Here is a 19,276-nt window from a genome sequence, read left to right on the forward strand (position 1 = left end):
AATATATCTTAAGTATAAGGAATTTTATACTTAAACGATATATTTTAAACCCCGAAGGACAACAACAGAAACCCAAAAACTGAATTTCAAAAGAAACCTCTTGAATTCAAAATGCACAACATAGGCTTGAAGAACACCCAAAAGGGTATCTAGATCATCTCTCAAAATGATCGGATCACTACAAAAAGTGCCCGCTGTTGGCATGCACAGGTTTTAACCAAAAGGCGTGCGACACTTTTTACTAAGGGAGGGCGACACTTCTCCCTTACTGCGTGCGACATTTCTCAAGAAGGCGTGCGATACTGGAAAAGTATCGCGCGACATTTCTCATGAAGCCATGCGACACTCTTCCAGTGTCGTACGACACTTCTTCAGTAATGTGTGCGACACTTTTTAGTTTCGTGCGACATTATTTCTATGGGCGTGCGATACTTTATCAGTGTCACACATAGAAAATAAAAACACTTACAGAAACTAAAAAATGGGAAAAAAAATGACAAAAGAACCTCCACACCGGGGAGTACCAGATCCACATCTCGAGGCCAAAGCACTCGAACTAGAATTGAGTAACAGAAATACAGAAAACGAAATCTAACCATCTATCAAACAAAGAAGGGAAAATACATAAAGGAAACATCACGACAACTGAAATAACATCACAATAATATAGATAGCATTGCAATGAGCAAAACAACCAACTAAGTACGCGGTTCCTCCCAATCGTCAATGGTACCATAAGACCATCGTGGGCCCTAGCCATCCCCCACGCATAACATTCCGAGTCACCGATTAGATCATCGGAGCTGTCGTGATAGGGACATCACTACTAAACATGCTACAATATAATTGAATGAAATCTAACATGCTAGTAGTAACATAAGATAACCCTGTAATCAGATAACATCATCTACTATATGCTAAACATCATAACAAGGAATGCGTAAAACCAACATCATGTAAACATGGAACACAACATCCTAATGAAAGCATAAATCACTAGAAAGCATACTCTACAAATCGAAGTACCAAGTGACACATCAGCAACGATCATGCTAGAACAATAAACCGTCTCTATACACCGGTCCCTAGCAGTGGTGAAGGTAGCTACGCGTCCCAACCACGTGGCACCCGTATGTCCACACCCGCCGTGCTGATGGAGATAATGATCCAACCACAAACACACAAAAACACAACCACCATGGCTAACACTCACGCCAAGCAGTATGATGACTGAAACCAAGACATAGACAATGCATAAACTACAAGTCCTGGTCAGACACCTCAATGGGCTTACTATGTAGGGACTAACATCATGGAGAGTCGCTTGGCATCGAAAAGCCCAAGCTAGGACTTGCGCATATTCAACATCCCTCAACGGAAAGGCTCTTGCACCCCAAATATTTTATTATCTTAAGATTATTACCACCCAATATTTATTTAATTTTCACTTAATTAAAGCTTCCTTCGCCAACCCTCTGGGCACAATGATCACCAGGCTGCGAGGTAGAAGCCCCCTCCATATGCTGCCTTACCCTACCCATGCTCATCCAACGATGAGTGCCCGTAGGCATGCAAACTCCCAACCCAACCCCAATGATCACAACTTCTGGAAGTACCACGGAAGATCGAGCCCCGCAGGTTACCCGACAATGTACATGTGTGTGGCGCACCACCATCACAAAGATCATACACAAGGACAGGATGAGAATGCAAACAGAAGTCAATCGACCGAAAAACATAATCGAGATGACGAATGCTACACGCATCCCAAAGCAATGAAATATGCAAAAGTGTTCCGACTAGTATCCAAACGGATCATCCAGGTCCACGAATCACAATATGCCAAGAAAACTCGAGAAAATAGGGCGGCACGCAAAATGAGGTAAAAACCCCAAAATTTGGAAAAATTCCAAAATTAAAACCCATTTGGCCTTTGGGTCCAAAAACCCCAAAAATCCAAAAATAATTGAAAATGGGCACCGTATGCAAAAAACGGCCAGCATAACAGACCAAAACCCAACCCCCATTTCAAAAACAGGGAAAACGTTCATACCCGACCAACCGGGCAGAACCAACAAACAGAAACGGAGGGGAACACTAGTTCTCATCCTCCTAACATACAGCTACAAGAAACGGAAGCAAAAATGGAGTAAAACCAATAAAACGGGAAGGCCCTACCTGATGGAAAAAGGGGCAGAAACCAAAACCCGCACAATAAAATAATCAGTCCGCCAAAATTGCTGAAACTGACGGCAATGCAAGAACTCCTCGAGTTGAATCCAACGAAACCAACCTCGCAAAGATCCCACGCTCACAACTCCCAGAACGAACAAAACAAGAATCCTACAGAAGAGGATTTCCAAATTGCTCTCCAAATTTCCATTTTCAAATTGTGAGAAGTCCTTTATGAAATCACTTTTCCAATACTTATTCACTTTTTGGGTGAATAGTCAATTCTGGAAAAATAGCTAGCTGGAGTAGTTAAACTCCAAATTGACCCAAACAAAAATAGGTTATTATCTGCAACGGGATTTCACCTAAGGCAAAGCTGCCATAAATTAAATCTGAAAAGATTAAAACCTGAAAACCCCAAAAACATAGAAAAAAACTTAACACTCTCGCGACAAATGCGAACTTCTAGATGCACAGACATATTCACTGGTCTAATCACATAATGCAAATGAGTTTGAATTTACTAATCACCGAAAGGTTTTGATCTAAACAATAACAATAAGGGTACGTCGACCATATAGGAACGACATGGGTAAATATGAATAGCTGAATCACTAACTCCATGTGCCACTGCCAGGGATATAATTCCTGCACACTAAAACACACGATCAAGTGCAATGGCAAATAATATCATAGCCAAAGCAACATGTATCAAAATACCTATTTAATCCATTTACATCACTCACATTCGCAGAAAGCGTAAAGATACAAGAATGAAGTAAATAACCATAGCATAGAATCCATCTCATAACATAGTCAACAAATAGGTCCAATAAACCATATAATCAGATAATCAGTTATCATAGATCTACTATCATCTCAAAATAACATCAACATGCAAATATGATAAACTGAACAACATAGCAACAAAGCATCTATGGTACGGAAATCAAAATATAACATTCGACCCTCAGGTCGTCTTAAGGTACAAATATCAAAAGAGTATCAAGTATCTCTCGAATCAAAAATAGACAAGGTACAGACTGCAAACACGAGAGGCACTACATCCTCCCCCACTAGCATAGGCTTACTCCTGGAAGCCATCAAAAAGGTAGGGGTACAATCCCCTCAGTCGTGTAGCATCTTCCCAAGTCGCAGAGGCCTCATCGCTCGGGTCCCATTGGACCCTTACCTGCTCTATGTCCCGACCTCGCAAGGTCAGCCTTCGGTGTTGTAGGATACGAATGGGCTCCAAAGTAAGTTGCTCGTCCGCTACCTGCAAAGCATCCCAATCAAGAACATGGGTCACATTAGGGATATACTGTCGCAAAACAGAAACATGGAAAACATCATGTGTGCGCGATAGGCTAGGTGGTAATGCTAGATGATAAGCAACAGGACCAATCCTCTCGAGGATCTCAAATGGTCCGACAAAACGTGGCGCCAACTTAGAGCCTTTCCCATAATGGATGGGGCTCTTCCTCGGCCGCACTCTCAAAAACACCCTGTCACCAATAGAAAAGTGACGATCCAACCTATGGGCATCTGCATACTTCTTCTGCCTATCTTGAGCAATAACCAAATGCTCCCTAATGCGAACAACCTGCTGCTCCATATCCTAAAGCATCTCTGGACCCAAAAGAACACGGTCCTCCAAACGATCCCAACTCAAAGGGGTACGACATGGTCTACCATACAAGGCCTGATAAGGTGACATGCCAAGAGAACTATGATAACCGTTGTTGTATGCAAACTCAACAAGGTACAAATAGTCCTCCCACTTCACATGCCTATCCATAACATACATGCGAAGCATATCCTCCAGAACCTGATTAACTCTCTCAGTCTGACCATCAGTCTTCGGGTGATAGGCTGAACTGAAATTGAGCTGAGCGCCCAATGCATGCTGTAGAGACGTCCATAGTGCAGAAGTAAACACTGGATCTCTATCTGAAATGATATGACGAGGGATCCCATGCAAACGAACAATATCCACCATGAAAACATGCGCTACGGAAGAAGCAGTGTAGGATGCAAATGAGTTTGGATTTACTAATCACCGAAAGGTTTTGGTCTAAACAATAACAATAAGGGTACATCGACCATATAGGAACGACATGGGTAAATATGAATAGCTGAATCACTAACTCCATGTGCCACTGCCAGGGATATAATTCTTGCACACTAAAACACACGATCAAGTGCAATGGAAAATAATATCATAACCGAAGCAACATGTATTAAAATACCTATTTAATCCATTTACATCACTCACATTCGCAGAAAGCGTAAAGATACAAGAATGAAGTAAATAACCATAGCATAGAATCCATCTCATACCATAGTCAACAAATAGGTCCAATACATCATATAATCAGATAATCAGTTATCATAGATCTACGATCATCTCAAAATAACATCAACATGCAAATATGATAAACTGAACAGCATAGCAACAAAGCATCTATGGTACGGAAATCAAAATATAACATTCGACCCTCAGGTCGTCTCAAGGTACAAATATCAAAAGAGTATCAAGTATCTCTCGAATAAAAAATAGACAAGGTACAGACTGCAAACACGAGAGGCACTACATACTGATTGAAATATGTATATCTATAGTTCACCAATTTGGATAAGAGGTTGAAACCCTAGAAGAGTTCTACTTGTTCCCTCTTAAACTAGGCCTCTACCGTGTCAAATAAGTGCCGGATGTTGTGAATCTTGAGGCAAAACTAAACCTTTTAAAATTGAGGCCATAAGACAAGCCTAAATTTGATAGCAAGGGTTTTACTGAGACTTTCTTTGAAACAAACTTAGGGTTCACACATGAACCCCAAAATAGAAAATTTATGGGCTAATTGTGCAGATGATTTTGAAGTTAGGAAAAAATTATGGTCAAGGTTTACTTTGTAATAGATCACATTTAGGCTACAAATGAATATCGATGGAGTTAAGGAATATGAAAATGAATAAGAGGTAGAGCTTAAGTACATCGAGTAGGTAGAAGGCCTCCCCATACCCAAAATTGATTAGAGAATAAAGGAAGAAGATGATCTTCAATTGAGGATGTTGGGCGTTGTTAACAGAACAAAGAACTAGTTGAAAGAGAAGAAAATAATAAGAATGAAAGAAGTTAATTAGGGACCCCAAGTAGAGGCAATAGCATCTAGTTCATCATTGCCCCTATTCTTACTAATGAAATTGTGCTATTTCCTTCTACAAGTGAACTAGAGCTTGATATTGAAGTTGAACTACCTATGCAAGAACAAGCTCCAATTTAGGTTCAATCCACAACCAGGGCTACCCATTTAAGAAGTCAGAAGATAAAGAAGAAGAAAATGGAAAAGCTAGTTGTGGTGGACTTAGATATAGAAAAGGACACCACAAACTTGTGGAACAATCAATTGTGCATAGTTCAATGGAGGTCACTGGACAAGGGGATATACAGACAATAAAGAATTCTAGTAGGCTTGATGTGTTGATATTGGGAGATCCTGCTCATCTTCAAACACCATAAAATAAAAGTATTGCTAGTGCACCTAAGAGGTTCAACCATTCTGTCAATAAGAAGCACAACATTGGATTTGTCACGATCCCTATTGAAGACATGGTTAGTAAATGCTTAGGAAAATCACCTAAGAGAAAAAAAAAACCTGAAGTAGAGGCCATGCTAGAGATAGTTGAGAAGACATGGCACTGGATTATAGTTGTATACAATCCTATCATTCATAAAAGTCGATATAAAACCACACCTCAAGAATTTGTTGTTGAAAAAATAGATTTTGGGCTAGCCACTAGAGCAAGTGACATGAAGGTTTTTGATTCCAACAATAAAACTTGTTACACTTGTTCTTTCAATGCTTCCATTTTACTCCTACTTGAGAGTTTATAAGAAGATTATCCCTCCTAACCTAATTAACAAGGTCTTGAAATGAAATATTTGATTGAAAAAATTACTTAAAGTAAACGTTCTAGATTATAGATATACAAACTACTTGCAATATAATAAATTTATAAATTTAACCTAATTGTTTAAAAAAGATAAACAATTATGATAATTTACAAGAAAGAACAACAAAAACTACATTAAACTAATACACTACATTCTTAGTCAAGAGCTAATAACACAATGATAAATTGTGAACCTCTCATCTCGAAATTAACACATGTAATAATAAAAAAATAAAATAAAAAATAATCAAGTAATAAATATAAAATTCTAATTACCAAATTCATCTATTACCTCTAGATACAAATCTCAAACAATTCACAATTTCGAAGCAAACTAATTAATTATAGAAGTAAAATATAACTTTTAAAAATTCGCCTTACGTATCATGAACTACAAAAATATGCTATTCTAACTTTGTGAAAGTGCCACATGATATCTGAGATTCGTATCTTATGACCAGTAAAAAGAAACACCATATAGCTCAAAATATAATTTCAAAATTTAACGCTACTTTTAGCACTAAATAAAATTAAATAAATACGAAATCTTTCTAAATTAACCAATGCGGATGCCTTTCCCAATTAACCAAAAAACCTCCTTAAGTTAGATTTTTCCCAACTCAAAACGATGGTATAATTAGTAATAGCTAAAATTCCCTCTAAGTTAGCTACATTTTTTGAGCAATAAAATCCCTAATTTAGTGGGTGAATAAATTATGAACTCTTGCCCAGCGGAAATTCTTTGCTCTTCAACTCGCTGCCGCAACACAGCATTCAATTTTTATACGTCTATTCATACATTTTCTTTGCAATCTCTGATTGTTGTAGTGCAGCTCTCCAGTCTTGTTTCATCCGTCAAGGCACAGATTTCTGTTAATTCGCGGGATTTGAGCTTATACTATAATCTTCTGGGAGAGCATAATGTAATGAGGGTTTGAAAGACGAAGGGTTTGAGTATTGCTGTGGCATATGCCCCTTTAAGTTGAAGCTTCTGAAATCAATTCAAGTATCTGAGATAGAGGGAATACAAGGATCGTTTGTGGTTGTTCTTGTAAGTTTTTTCAATCTGTGCTTTTTCTTTGTCAAATAATTCATGTGTTACGAGTTAGTACATTCTGCAAAAATCTCTATTTATCGTCATTTTCAGATTTTGATTTAATTTTGTCGTAATAGTCACATCTATTTAAAAAATATGTAGAAGTCAGAGAGTTACTATAGGTTTTGAGGTCAGGTGGTGTGAACACACCGTAGCTTTATTTTTACTTTTGAATACATTGGATAATTTAAGTACGTCAATTATATTTATTCTTTAATTTGTTGAGGTGCAGAACAATATGCCAGGGTTGCAGCTTGCGTTACTTTGTTCCTCGTAATATATTTCTGGGATTCGCCTGGGCTACATATAATTTTGTTTTTGAAATTTTATTTTACTTTATTTTCGCTGTTGGAAAAATCTGTTTATACTATTGACATTTCTTCAATTTGACATAGTTCTTTTTGCATTGTTGTGTGCTTGTTATGGATTTGGTAAATAAATATAAATTTCTTTTAATATCGTACAACTTAGGAAGTTAAAAATGTAAATTTAAATCTTGTTATTTTTTTTCAATTGATCTTAGTTGTTAACAAGGAAGGTTTTAAACTTTTAAAATACTGGTTATTAGATCTTTGGTAAACATGTGAAAGTGCACATGCAATTCAAGGCTTCTTTGGCAATTCTTCTGATTATTTTAGTTGTTTTAAATTGACAATTGATATTTGACTTGGGTTATTTGGTTTGCTATTATTGCTTTTCTTTTCACTCATTCCTGCTTATTTGCAGTTTCTGAATTACCTCAGGTTTTAGAAGTGTTACATTCTTTTTCTTTTGATCTCTCTATGTTTTATAATAATATTCATTTTTATAAACCTTACTGAGATCAATCAAGGAGCAGCTAGGATCTCTTCTTGTTTTTCCTTCTGAACAAAGGTGTTATGATATATTTTTATATTAACTTTATGTAATCGTTTCTAGTTTTAGTTTTTTTGATCATTATTTCTTTGTGGTTTTGTAGATTTCCTAGTAGTTTTCATTAATAAAATTGTATAGTTACTAATTCAATTTGTCATAGTTCTGTATCTGGACATATTTCTTATCTTTTTGTGGAATTACCTGTCATTTCTTCTCTATGCAGTGTCCGTGAAAAGGAAAATTACAATTTCTGTACTTTTCAATTAAGGGTTTTAAACAAATACTTAGTAGATCTGGAAAATGTGTGATAGTGGCAAATGCACATGGTATTAAGGGTTTCCTTGATTCAAAATTTCGCTTTGTTAACTGTCATTTTGAAGAGTTCTTTGTTTTTTCAGTTTATCACACTCTTCTATTTTATAATGGGATGTGTGAGAATACTGTGTATACCAATGCCAGATTATAAAAAGAAGAATCAGATGATGTTTGGGCATTGCTGACTTTGCTTTTTTTCCTTTATAGTTGTGGATAGCAGGGATCTGAATAGTATAGTACACACAATATGAAATTCAACGAAGGTTGTATGGTTGAGGTTTGTCATTTGGATGGGAGTACTTTTCAGTCTTGGTTGCGAGCCAGGATCATTTCATGCAGTGCAGACTGTTACCAAGTCGAGTATGACAACCTTTTAAATGAGCATGGAAAACGTTATGTGGAAGATGTACATGCAGATGCAGTTCGACCAGAACCTCCTCACATGACAGAAACAAGAAAATTGGCACCTGGGCATATGATTGAAGTATATGATAATCATTCATGGAAGGTCGGTACAGTTCTTGAAGCTTTACCTAGAAGGTTTTTTGTTGTAAAATTAATGGAATCATTACAACAAAAAACATTTCATCAGTCTGTTATCCGTGCTTGGCTGTTCTGGGAGAATGAAAGATGGCTGCATAATGTTGAGGTACAAATCGGTTACACAGTTTCGTTATTGGCTTGCTTTTATCTTATTTATCTTCTGAAATTAAAAATGCATAAGTGTTTTTAAGTTTTTGAAAGCTCTTAAGAAATATCATATGTTAACTTTGACAGAAAAGATTGCAAATACTATGTTACATATCTGTGTGTTTGATGGTGAAATTTTATTCTCTTTCCTTTGTTTCATTTTTAGTTTGGAGTAGATAGAAATAGCTGTCTTATTTGCTGTGCAGGTCTCATTCCTAATTTTTAAATTGGCTATTACTTTTACTGTGTTTCATATTTAAGTGTACAAGAACTCAGTACTGCATCCATATCTGTTAAAAATGCTGTATCGCTTCTTCTTTTTGTTTTAGTGTGCATTGGTTTCAAAATTTTTGTATTTTGAAGAACCAATTGTAGCTTTTCAGTCTTGCATCCAAGAGGTTTGGTTAAAATGTATTATTTGAGTAAATAATTTTGTTAATGCTAAAGATACCTCATGTATTGGAATAATTTAATGTCAAGCCAGTTGTTGAGCAGTTTATTTATCACATATTTAGAAGACAACTGGATTATTTCAGATCTGATTTCATGTAATAGATAAATATGTTTGTCATATTCTTTTAATCTTTTTAATAGATAAAAGACTCGTAAAAGTGGACAAAGTGATTTTATCTTTATTTTCTTTCCCTTATTTTATTTCATCAAAGATGATGATAAATTGTTTTTCGTTAAGGAAAACAGGCTTTAAAAGGGCCCTGAAACCCGAGCATAAAAAAAAACAATCTACAACAGAGTGCAAAAGGCTACAAACCGAGCCCAAAGGCAAAAAGAAAGAACATCTCCCTAAATAAAGAAACAAACAGAAAAAACCATGGAGAGACGCCAAAAAACCAGGGCAGCCCAAAAAAAGGCCAGGGCGCTCAGACGATGTCTCTGAGCATTTCAGCTGCATTGATCTCTAGCTCTGACAGCTTGCCTGCTGCCTCCTTCATCTCAGAAAGCTCCTGCTCTGGGGCCAGGGTATCCTTTCTCCTCCATCTCAGATGATGATAAATTGTTGAAATATTAAAGGCGGCTTTGTTTCAAATTTGGATAATTAGTTTAACTTCTGATGCATTCAAAAAAGGGAAAAGAACCTTTTTTGGTTTACTCAAATATTTAGTCTGCTTATATGAAACAGCCTTGTGCCAATGGGTGGATAAACAAAGGCTTGGACATGTGCCTATATTATTCTGTATTCTCGTTTCCTACCTAGCAGGGCTAAAATCGTGGTCATCCTTGTGTGTATACAACTAAGTGGGTTTATTTCACTTCCAAGATCATCTAAACACCAGTTTTTGTCTGCTAATCTTATGTTTCAGTCCAAGAAATTGCTGAAGTATTAATGTACTAAGATTTGCTCATGGTATTTGAAAATTCTATTGGAAATAAATTGAGACATATCATATATGCAAGAAGTTGTATTTATTTCAATTATCTGATGCTTATTTTGTGTATTTACATGCAGGCTGGTAGAGACCATTTACAGAAGATGGGATTTCGATTCCATAAGAAGTTGCAGGTTGGAAATCAATTTCTGGAATTAAATGCTGGATGCAATGAACATGAACAACCTGCAGCTGAATGCTACCCCAAGAAACTTCTAACAAAGAATCTTAAAAGAAAGATAGTCAGTAAAGTGACATGTGCGTATCGAGGAGATGTTTTGAAAAATGAATTTGCTTCTCAGGAAAGGAGTGCAGCCAAGAAGTTTAAGCACCAAGAGGTGGTAGTGCAATCAGCCCTGCCTATGCTGGAAAAGGTAGATCCATTTTCTTCACACAAATTGTTTTTGGGTGAGAAATGTGTCTGCATATCTCCTAATGAAGCCGGAATGAATCAGTTGGCCAAGGAAGCTGAAAGCATTCAATGCTCTGTAGCAAGTAATAGTGGTAGCAATGAGTTAGATAATGTCTTACATTCTAATAAGTGGAATTCAAAACACAGTTTCATTGAAAGTCATTTTGATGATGCTCAGTCTTCCTGTGAATGTCCAAAAAACAGACAAAATGATTTTTTTTCCAAAAATGAAGTAGAATGTAAGCTACATAAATTAGAAATTCATGCATACTATGCTGCAATGAGAGCTTTTCATGCTTCTGGGTGTTTAACTTGGGGGCGAGAAACCTTGCTGACAAATCTTCGTCAAGAACTACACATTTCTGATGAGGAGCATTCATCTGAGTTGACACGGTTGTGCTCAAAAAAAGCTCTATAAGCTAAACATTTCTGTAAGATTCATTCAGCCTTAGGTAATTCAAGATTACTTCAGGATTGCCTTTTGAGATTCTAGTTTTCTGCATTCCCTTGCTTCTGATTGCAGAAAAAGATACAGTGAACAGAGAAGTTTTGCAGCTTAAAGTTTTATGTTGCAAATATATGAGAAATTGGCAAAGCATAGGCAGCCAAGCAATGCAATTTCAAATTTTGTATCATACTTTCCAATCTGTTTTACAAATTCCAACTGAAGTGTCTCAACTTATGGCTAATTGCTATGCCACTCTGTGGAATTTAGTCTAGGCACACAATCAATGAGCCTATGAAAAAATTGTACATAGATTCTCATTTATTAATTTCAAATATCAGTCCTTAATATCATCAACCAATGATGAGACCATCTTTCAAGTTGACATAAGTGCAATACGGCAAGTAATGGATATGCATGTCTTATATCAAAACTTGGCTTGTTTACCATGAGAAGATTTGGATAGAAACCTTGTGCTTTTTCAGTTTGGACCTCAAAAGAGCAGTTAAAATGTTTAACAAATAATGGTATTGAATGTTGGCTCTAATGAAGTTTAATCATTGGTGCTTATGATGTAGTGTGCTTCTTTTAGCATACTGTTTTTAAATTTTTTTTAAAAGCATTATTTACCACTAGAGTGTTAATTTCTTATGCTCACTGACAATAAATAGTTAGCATAATGCTTCACCGTTTTAACTTTTTCTAAATTAACCATGATAATGTTTAATGAATTTTAATGTGAAAAGCTGTTTTTGACTAATAATTTTTAGTTCACAAGTCGAGTGCTGGCACAGTCACACAATTATTATAGAGTTTTAATAGAATTTGCTTTTACATATGCATTTTCTTTCCTTCAAGCTTAAAGTGGGCAACTGTAGACATGAGATGTACATATGTTTGAACTGGATTCTACTGACCTGTCCACTCTTTACATAACAGAGTTTTTGCTGTTTTTTTTTAAAGTTAATGGTTTGGGTAGGATTCCTTTTTGAGTTGGGTACATATTAGAGTGCACAAAGTAATATAAAAATTGTAAATACATAACTATACTTATTTTAGCTAAAATTCAGTAATTAAACTCAGAACCGGCCCAAGCCCATGCAGATGGGTGCGCACACAGTACCTATGTTATGAATGTACACACGCAATATATCAAACAAAATAACCATATTTAAATATCTAAAAAATTCCCATGTACCCCAATATTAAAAGCTGTAACCTCCCTTTTGTGGACCCAATTTAGAGTTTTCATTGTTGATGCTCACAAGCAAGTCGTGGGAGTATTTAGGGTAACATCTACCAAATTATGAAAGCAGATAAAGAGAACCTATGTTATGAATGTAGAGTTGCTTAAAGACTGTCACAAGGACCATGATTGAGTTTGCGAGTGAAAAATATGGAACAGATTTGGCAATTGATAAAATTTGAAGATTTTTTGTGATTAAATTTGAATAATATAAATTTGCATTCTTTTACGTGATTATATTATATTAAATTTAAAATTTAAACTGTCTAAGTTTCAATAAATTGGAAATATTAAACTATAATAAATTAAAAATTTTAAAAATTGAAATGAATTTAAAATATTTGAAGTTTAACAAATTTTAAACATTAAAATAAATAATAAAAACAAATATTTTAATAAATTTGAATCCAATCTATAAGTATAATTAATAATACTTTATAAAATTTAGAGTTCACCACTTAGTGTGTTGGTTAAGTGGTAGTGTTGTTATCCCCACCTAGGTTCAATGTTTCAAACCCTTGCCGGGGTATTATGATCGCAGGCTTATGCCTTTGTTGATCCAGTGCACTCGTGAATTTAGGCCTCAACATTGTAATAAGGGTAGTTAAAAGGATCACTAGATACTTATTTTAAAAATAAATATAATACTCTTCAAAATTTTGAAAATTCAGTAGCTGGTTTTAGTTTCAAGCCTAGCTAGAAATATAGAATTAAATTCTAATACATAATTTAAATAAAAAAGGTAAGCTGATATCATGGCTTCTTTGATAAACTTTCCTTTACATTAAAAAAATTCTTGAGATGATATTTTTTTATTATATCCATGAAATGTGATGACAATAATACAAATTGTACTGTGGAGAAAAAGATAAAGTAAAAAAGAAAAGACCGGTTTGTGGAGGGATTGCTTTGGGTAGATTTGGATCCTAGATTAACCTGGGAACATCCATGAATGTTCCTCATCAAATTTGCGGCCCAAACTATGCATGCAAGCTAGAGATTGGATTGTTGAAACTTGACCTAGACTGGAACAAACTAGAACCAGTTCTTGGGGTTTTGCTGAGAAAACTACAGTTAGACTACTTTTTAGCACACTGCAGTTTGCGTACTAGTAACATGCTTTTGTTATCTCTTTCCTTTAGGCTTTTTATATTGGGTGATTGCAGGTTTAGTGTGATGTTCAGACAAATTACATTACTGGAAAGCAGAAACTATTAATCATTTTGATGTTGGTGGGTGTGATTCTTGAGTACCATACAAGTATAAAAATGAAAATTTACAAGACTTGGACTTCGATTTGATAAGCTGATTTTTGACTTAAGACTTGAATTCTAGTTTGGCATTTTGACTTCACAAGGATTAGATGAATTAAAAAAATCATGAAATATAACTTTTATTATGCTGCCCCACATGCACAGTATGCATGCACAATGTGAGTAAAGAATGGGGTTTGAGATGAAGGATTTTTTTATAAAAATATACACATTTTCCGAAGCATTTTAGGAGTGAAAAGCTTGTGGATTATGATATCTGTGGTATTAGAAGCAGAAGTCAAAACATGAAGCCATGAAGTATGGTAGAGAGGAGCTTGTATAACTCTCTCCAGCATCACATGTTCTATGTGGGCTTTTGCATTCGTATCTTTAACAACTCTGAAACATTGTTCTAGCCAAATGAGGATTATTTAGGATCAGGATTGGCTCAAAATGATTTCAATTTTATGCCTTTTAAAACTAGAGTGTGGATTTAGGGACATCAGATCCAGAGAGGTCAAGATGTAGTATAACTGTATACCTTTATGAAGTCAAGGAGAAGCGCCCAAAGTTAGGCCTTTGAGACCAGATAGACCATTATGGCAGTTGCCATTTTAAATATTTTTATTAATTTAATCGAGTTTAGATGCCACACATACAACAGTTTTCGTTTTTGAATATTCAAGACAACATATTCTAGCAATAGATTGAGCTTTGACCCCTTTTTTGTCTGTATAAAACAATATTTAATTGAACAATATGTTAACAATTTAAATTTGCTCCCTCCATTTGGTATTAAAGAACATTGGTGAGAAGCGGAAGAGTGTCAGTTGCATTCCATGAGTAAAGAGAAACTACACAGTGCTCCGAACCAGCCATTGAACTTCCTGACCGCAGAAGAAACTAAAACCAATCTTAAGCAAAAAGACAATTGGAATCGCCAAACCTTTAGACAACTTATTGTCATTTCAGAAGTTTGATAATTGGACATAACTGCTGTATTTTTTTTGCTTTAGTATTTAATTTTGGTTGATGACTTAGTTGGCTATGTTTCAAAGATGGGATTCACTGGTTTCAGCTAGTCTGCAGACCTGTCAAGTAATCAAGGGTCTTGTGGACTTGTTTGCATTCGCTCACCTCGGGACTCACCAAATCTAGGTGATTCCGGTGACATGATAAAATGTGTCTTATAATATATTGATTTGGCGTGATAATCCAGCTGAGACTTGAAAATAAAAAATGGCAACCTCCTTTGTAAAGGAAACATATGAATCTCTTTCACAGTTCCAATTTCGTACAGTTTTATCTATCAAAAATAAGCTTTAGTGTGACCATTCTAATGGGGATGATTAGTAGTAGATCATGAAGAATGATGTGGGACATTAAGTATAGAAATGCATGGGTATATTTCCATTTTTGCAGATTGCATTTCCACTTCCAGACCTGCAAGATTGGGATCTGCAGTTCTTATTTTGGAAGATCTACTGCTAAACCTAAAAGAATACATGCCACTTCTTAAATGCTCAAGTCAAACTCTTTTCTATTCACATTTACGCCACTCTTTGAACCCAAAGTCACTTCTTTCTCTTTGAAAATCAATCTTTTGTAAGGTAAATTTTGTGGAAGTTGTAAAAGAATATTCCGTGGATGCAAAATTAAATTTTGGAAAAACAAAGCTATGGAGCAATTTGGTGGCTACCTAAAATTTCTCTTTGGGTACTGTTGAGGAATTTTAGGAGCCTTTTATAATCAGGTGGTCCATGCATTTTATAGCAGCAGCCTAATGGATCATAATTTTTAAGAAGCGATTGTCCCATATATGTTTTAGCAGCAGCCAGTGCAAGCAAACGGTGGTTGAAAATTTTGCAAAATTGCAGTTGCTTTTCAATATGCCAAGCAGAAATAAATTTCTAAGCTGGTGGAAGAAATTTCCATCCAAACCCAAAAGGCAACTGCTGAAAATTAAAGAATTAAGATTAAGGATTTTCCATTTTTCAGTGTTAATCATCTCATGTGATCTCATGAGATGCCCTGCTATGAGAATAGATCATGCGGTCCACCGCAGAGGATTTCCTCTTAAGCAAGCCTACTTGTAAACTTATTGCTAATTATTTGGGAGACAGTGGGGCACAGGAGGGTTACTGAGGATCTCACCCTAGAAAGAGTGTTGTTATCATCATTTGGATGTTAGAGAGAAGTCTGGCATGTGAAGCTTTCCCCTTATGACAAACCCACTCAATCAAGCTTCATGCAGTGCACCCCAAAATCTTAGTGGCAAAATCGCAGAAGTTGTGTAATCTTTTAGCCAACAGCTTCAGCCAATGGTCCAACCAACATACACCAGGTTGACATACAATGAGTGGGCATTGGCATAGTTTGGCATAGTGCCAACTTCTGTGCTAGTTTCTGCCATCCCCCTTCTTGTCACACAATTGGAACTATAGTTTAAAAATTTGCAATTAAGCAAAAATTGACACTTATTTTTGACTTGTGACTTGTGACTCAACAATTGTAAAATTATCATATTCATTAAAAACATAAATATTGTTTGTTGCTATATCTGATAAATTAAATACTTGAAGCAATAATAAAGATGGCAATTCATACCGGATACAAGACTAAAATATATCTTTATTTGCAAACAAAATTATTACAAAAGTCACCTAGAGATATGATTAGGCAATGATTGGAGTTGATCTGACTAGATCATGCTACTTTCCTTGATGATACACAATTTATGTAAGGGGATCCAACGGTTGTCAAGATGAACACAACCGTCAATCAATTAACGCTTATAAATGCTTGAAGTGGACAATCAATATGAACAATTGATACGTTGTCTGATAACCAATATTATTGAACATAATAATAAACAATTATATTTTGACGACATTGTTACCTCGAAAGAAAAGTTTCTTCTAAATGACAAGGAAACATCAAGTAACACGAGGGAAGACTAATATCTAAGTTACTGATTTGGATTTGGGGACGGGTTTGGGTACAAGAATCCAATTCGTGAATTCATGTTTTTTTTCCGTTATGATTTGTTTGGATTTGTGTGTGTGTGTGTGTGTGTGTGTGCATTTTATATAAAAAATATATGCATTATATATATGGATTTGTGTAGACTTATTCCAAGTTTGGCCTATGGGTCCTTGGGGATCCATTCACATTCTTCTGAATCCGCATGGATTTGTGCTAGATTCTTCCGTGTCTGCGTGGATTCGTGCTGGATTCTTCTATATCTGTGTGGATTTGTGATAAATTCATACAGGGTCCGAATTTGAGCCTATGGGTTCCTCCGAATTTGCGTATCGCAAATCCAGATGAATTCACTGGATCAAATCCGGACCTTGCGCGAATTATGTATCAGTTTGCGAATTTGGGTTTGGTCTGCGGGTTCGATGTGCGAATTTGTTAACATAGCTAATAATGATAGTGTAGACAATGGCTAATACCATGCAAATTCTATGTAACAACCCCTTTTCCTTGGCCTTAGCTAACAATTATCATAACATTCACATAGTTACTTTCCATAATCATGAGAAGATAATTATCATAGATATTTTACATGTTCATATGAAAGAGACCAACGGTTCTAATCAATTTAACTAAAATATCTTAACTAACAATTGAAGGAGTATTCAATCAACAAATATGATGAATATAATTGCCATTGTAACCAACCGTTACTAAATGGTACGAGAGACTTTTTTTGCTAATAAAGAAACATACCTTTCATAATCACATGAATCTAGTTTTACAACTACTTTATATATTTAGATGGAAGAGAACCAATGACTATAATTGAATAACTAAAAAGACGATAACTGATTAAATGATAACCATCTAACATATCTTCAACTTGAAATTGCAAATTCATAAAGTAAAATACCCGTTATTAGAAGATATTTAAATGCAGATCATAACTCTAGCTTGTGCAATGCTTGGCACCTGGTGGAGAGGAGAAGCATTGCCAAGGGTTAAACCTCCCAACCGCGGACCCTTAAGTATCCCCACACAATTCTTCGCTGAGAAAGGCCCTCTCTACCTTGGGATTAGGCTTGGGACACCACTGTCTAGCCATTGAGCACCCTGGTGTTAAAGTTTCAACCCATCGTTTGACTAGACAACTAGACCTATACATTGGTGTTTATCGTATGGGGTAAATAGATCAATGCATATAGAGAATAAACAAGAACAACAGTACTCCTTTTATTATTCGCATTTGCCAAGAGATTACATAATGCTTCCAATGATGATTTACAATGATCTCAGATGGGGTATATGTACTTCCCGCCGAACCTTCCCGAAGGGGTCCATCGTTTACATGACAATGCTAATCTACCTGTCGGCTACACAATCTTTACCGATGACATCAACCCGTTGGCTACACAATTTCTACTGACAACAACTGGACCATAGTAATGAGACTCATAGCGAGTTGGGGGAGTCGTCCAGGTCGATGAGTTGAGTTACCTTGGGCGGGTCAAAATGGTCTGTGACCCTAACTGGGCAGGTCAGTTGGGCTGACTCGCCCAACTCAATTGACTCGACTGGGTGACTTGCCTAGCTGACTCGGCTGACTCATTTGATTCGCCTGATTTTTAATTTTTGTTTTCAAAATTTTCTTAATACATCTAAAATTTACCTTTGTACTTATGTAATCAATGTATGTGATCAAATGACCTTCTGTTTCATGATGTTATTATGTCTTTAAGCTTTATTCAATAATGGGTGCATGGAATTTCTTTAAATCCTAAAAAATCTCTAAATTGCAAGGGTTTTGTCACTTTGTTGAGTCACTGTCGAGTTCGAGTCAGGTCACGAGTTGAGTTACCATTGCCGAGTTGGTTCACGAGTTGAGTTACCCTTGCCGAGTCCAAGCCGGGTCCAAGTCTTGTTACTTTGCAATGGACTGCCATGAGTTGACACGGATTTTAAACATCTTTTTTACTTGCTTAAGTTACTGATTGTTCTTTTCTTTTTATCATATAGGAATAAACCATAGTTCAATGATTGCCATTTCACACCCTTCATCTCGACCATGGTGGTCTTCTTGGATGATTCATTTGGTTGATGTATGAACAATTTTAATCACAACCAATGTGTCTGCCGAATTGGGGTTGGCATTATAAAGGAAATCTAAGCATTTATATGCACAACCAACACATCAGCCATTCTGGTGTTGGCATTAGAAAAGAAGTTTGAATGTTGAAGCATTTATATGCACATCCAATACATCTATAAAAGATAGCTTTGAATGTCTAAGCATTTATATTTGCAGCCATTACCTCAGCCATTCAGGCTCTATCATAATAAAAAGGTAATTGAATTTTAAAACAAATACTATTCTTGATTCGCAAGTTGCTATTTTCTTATCTCAGGAAATATATTTCAAATACCCTTGTATAAATTGCACTCCAGTATTTATGATCTTGGAGAGAGAATTT

At 35.8% G+C, this 19,276-nt stretch overlaps 1 protein-coding gene across 4 annotated transcripts in view; it reads left to right on the top strand.

Moving 5' to 3' along the window:
- The first annotated feature begins 6,753 nt into the window (after window positions 1-6,753).
- The window catches only part of LOC149546481 (uncharacterized), a 91,122-nt gene continuing 78,599 nt past the window's right edge, over window positions 6,754-19,276 (top strand). For 2 of the 4 annotated variants that reach the window (XM_089791223.1, XM_089791222.1), the window contains exons 1-3: window positions 6,757-7,177; window positions 8,600-9,041; window positions 10,548-10,841. In XM_089791223.1, the coding sequence (XP_089647349.1) occupies window positions 8,640-9,041; window positions 10,548-10,841 (696 nt within the window). In that variant the 5' untranslated portion in view covers window positions 6,757-7,177; window positions 8,600-8,639. Of the gene's footprint in view, window positions 7,178-8,599; window positions 9,042-10,547; window positions 11,682-19,276 lie in introns of those variants that run through there. The other 2 variants (XM_089791224.1, XM_089791221.1) reach the window with 2 other exon arrangements.

Source organism: Cupressus sempervirens, chromosome 7 (genome assembly GCF_028749045.1).
Source record: "Cupressus sempervirens isolate cs-2001-9-10 chromosome 7, ASM2874904v1, whole genome shotgun sequence".
Lineage (NCBI taxonomy): Eukaryota > Viridiplantae > Streptophyta > Pinopsida > Cupressales > Cupressaceae > Cupressus > Cupressus sempervirens.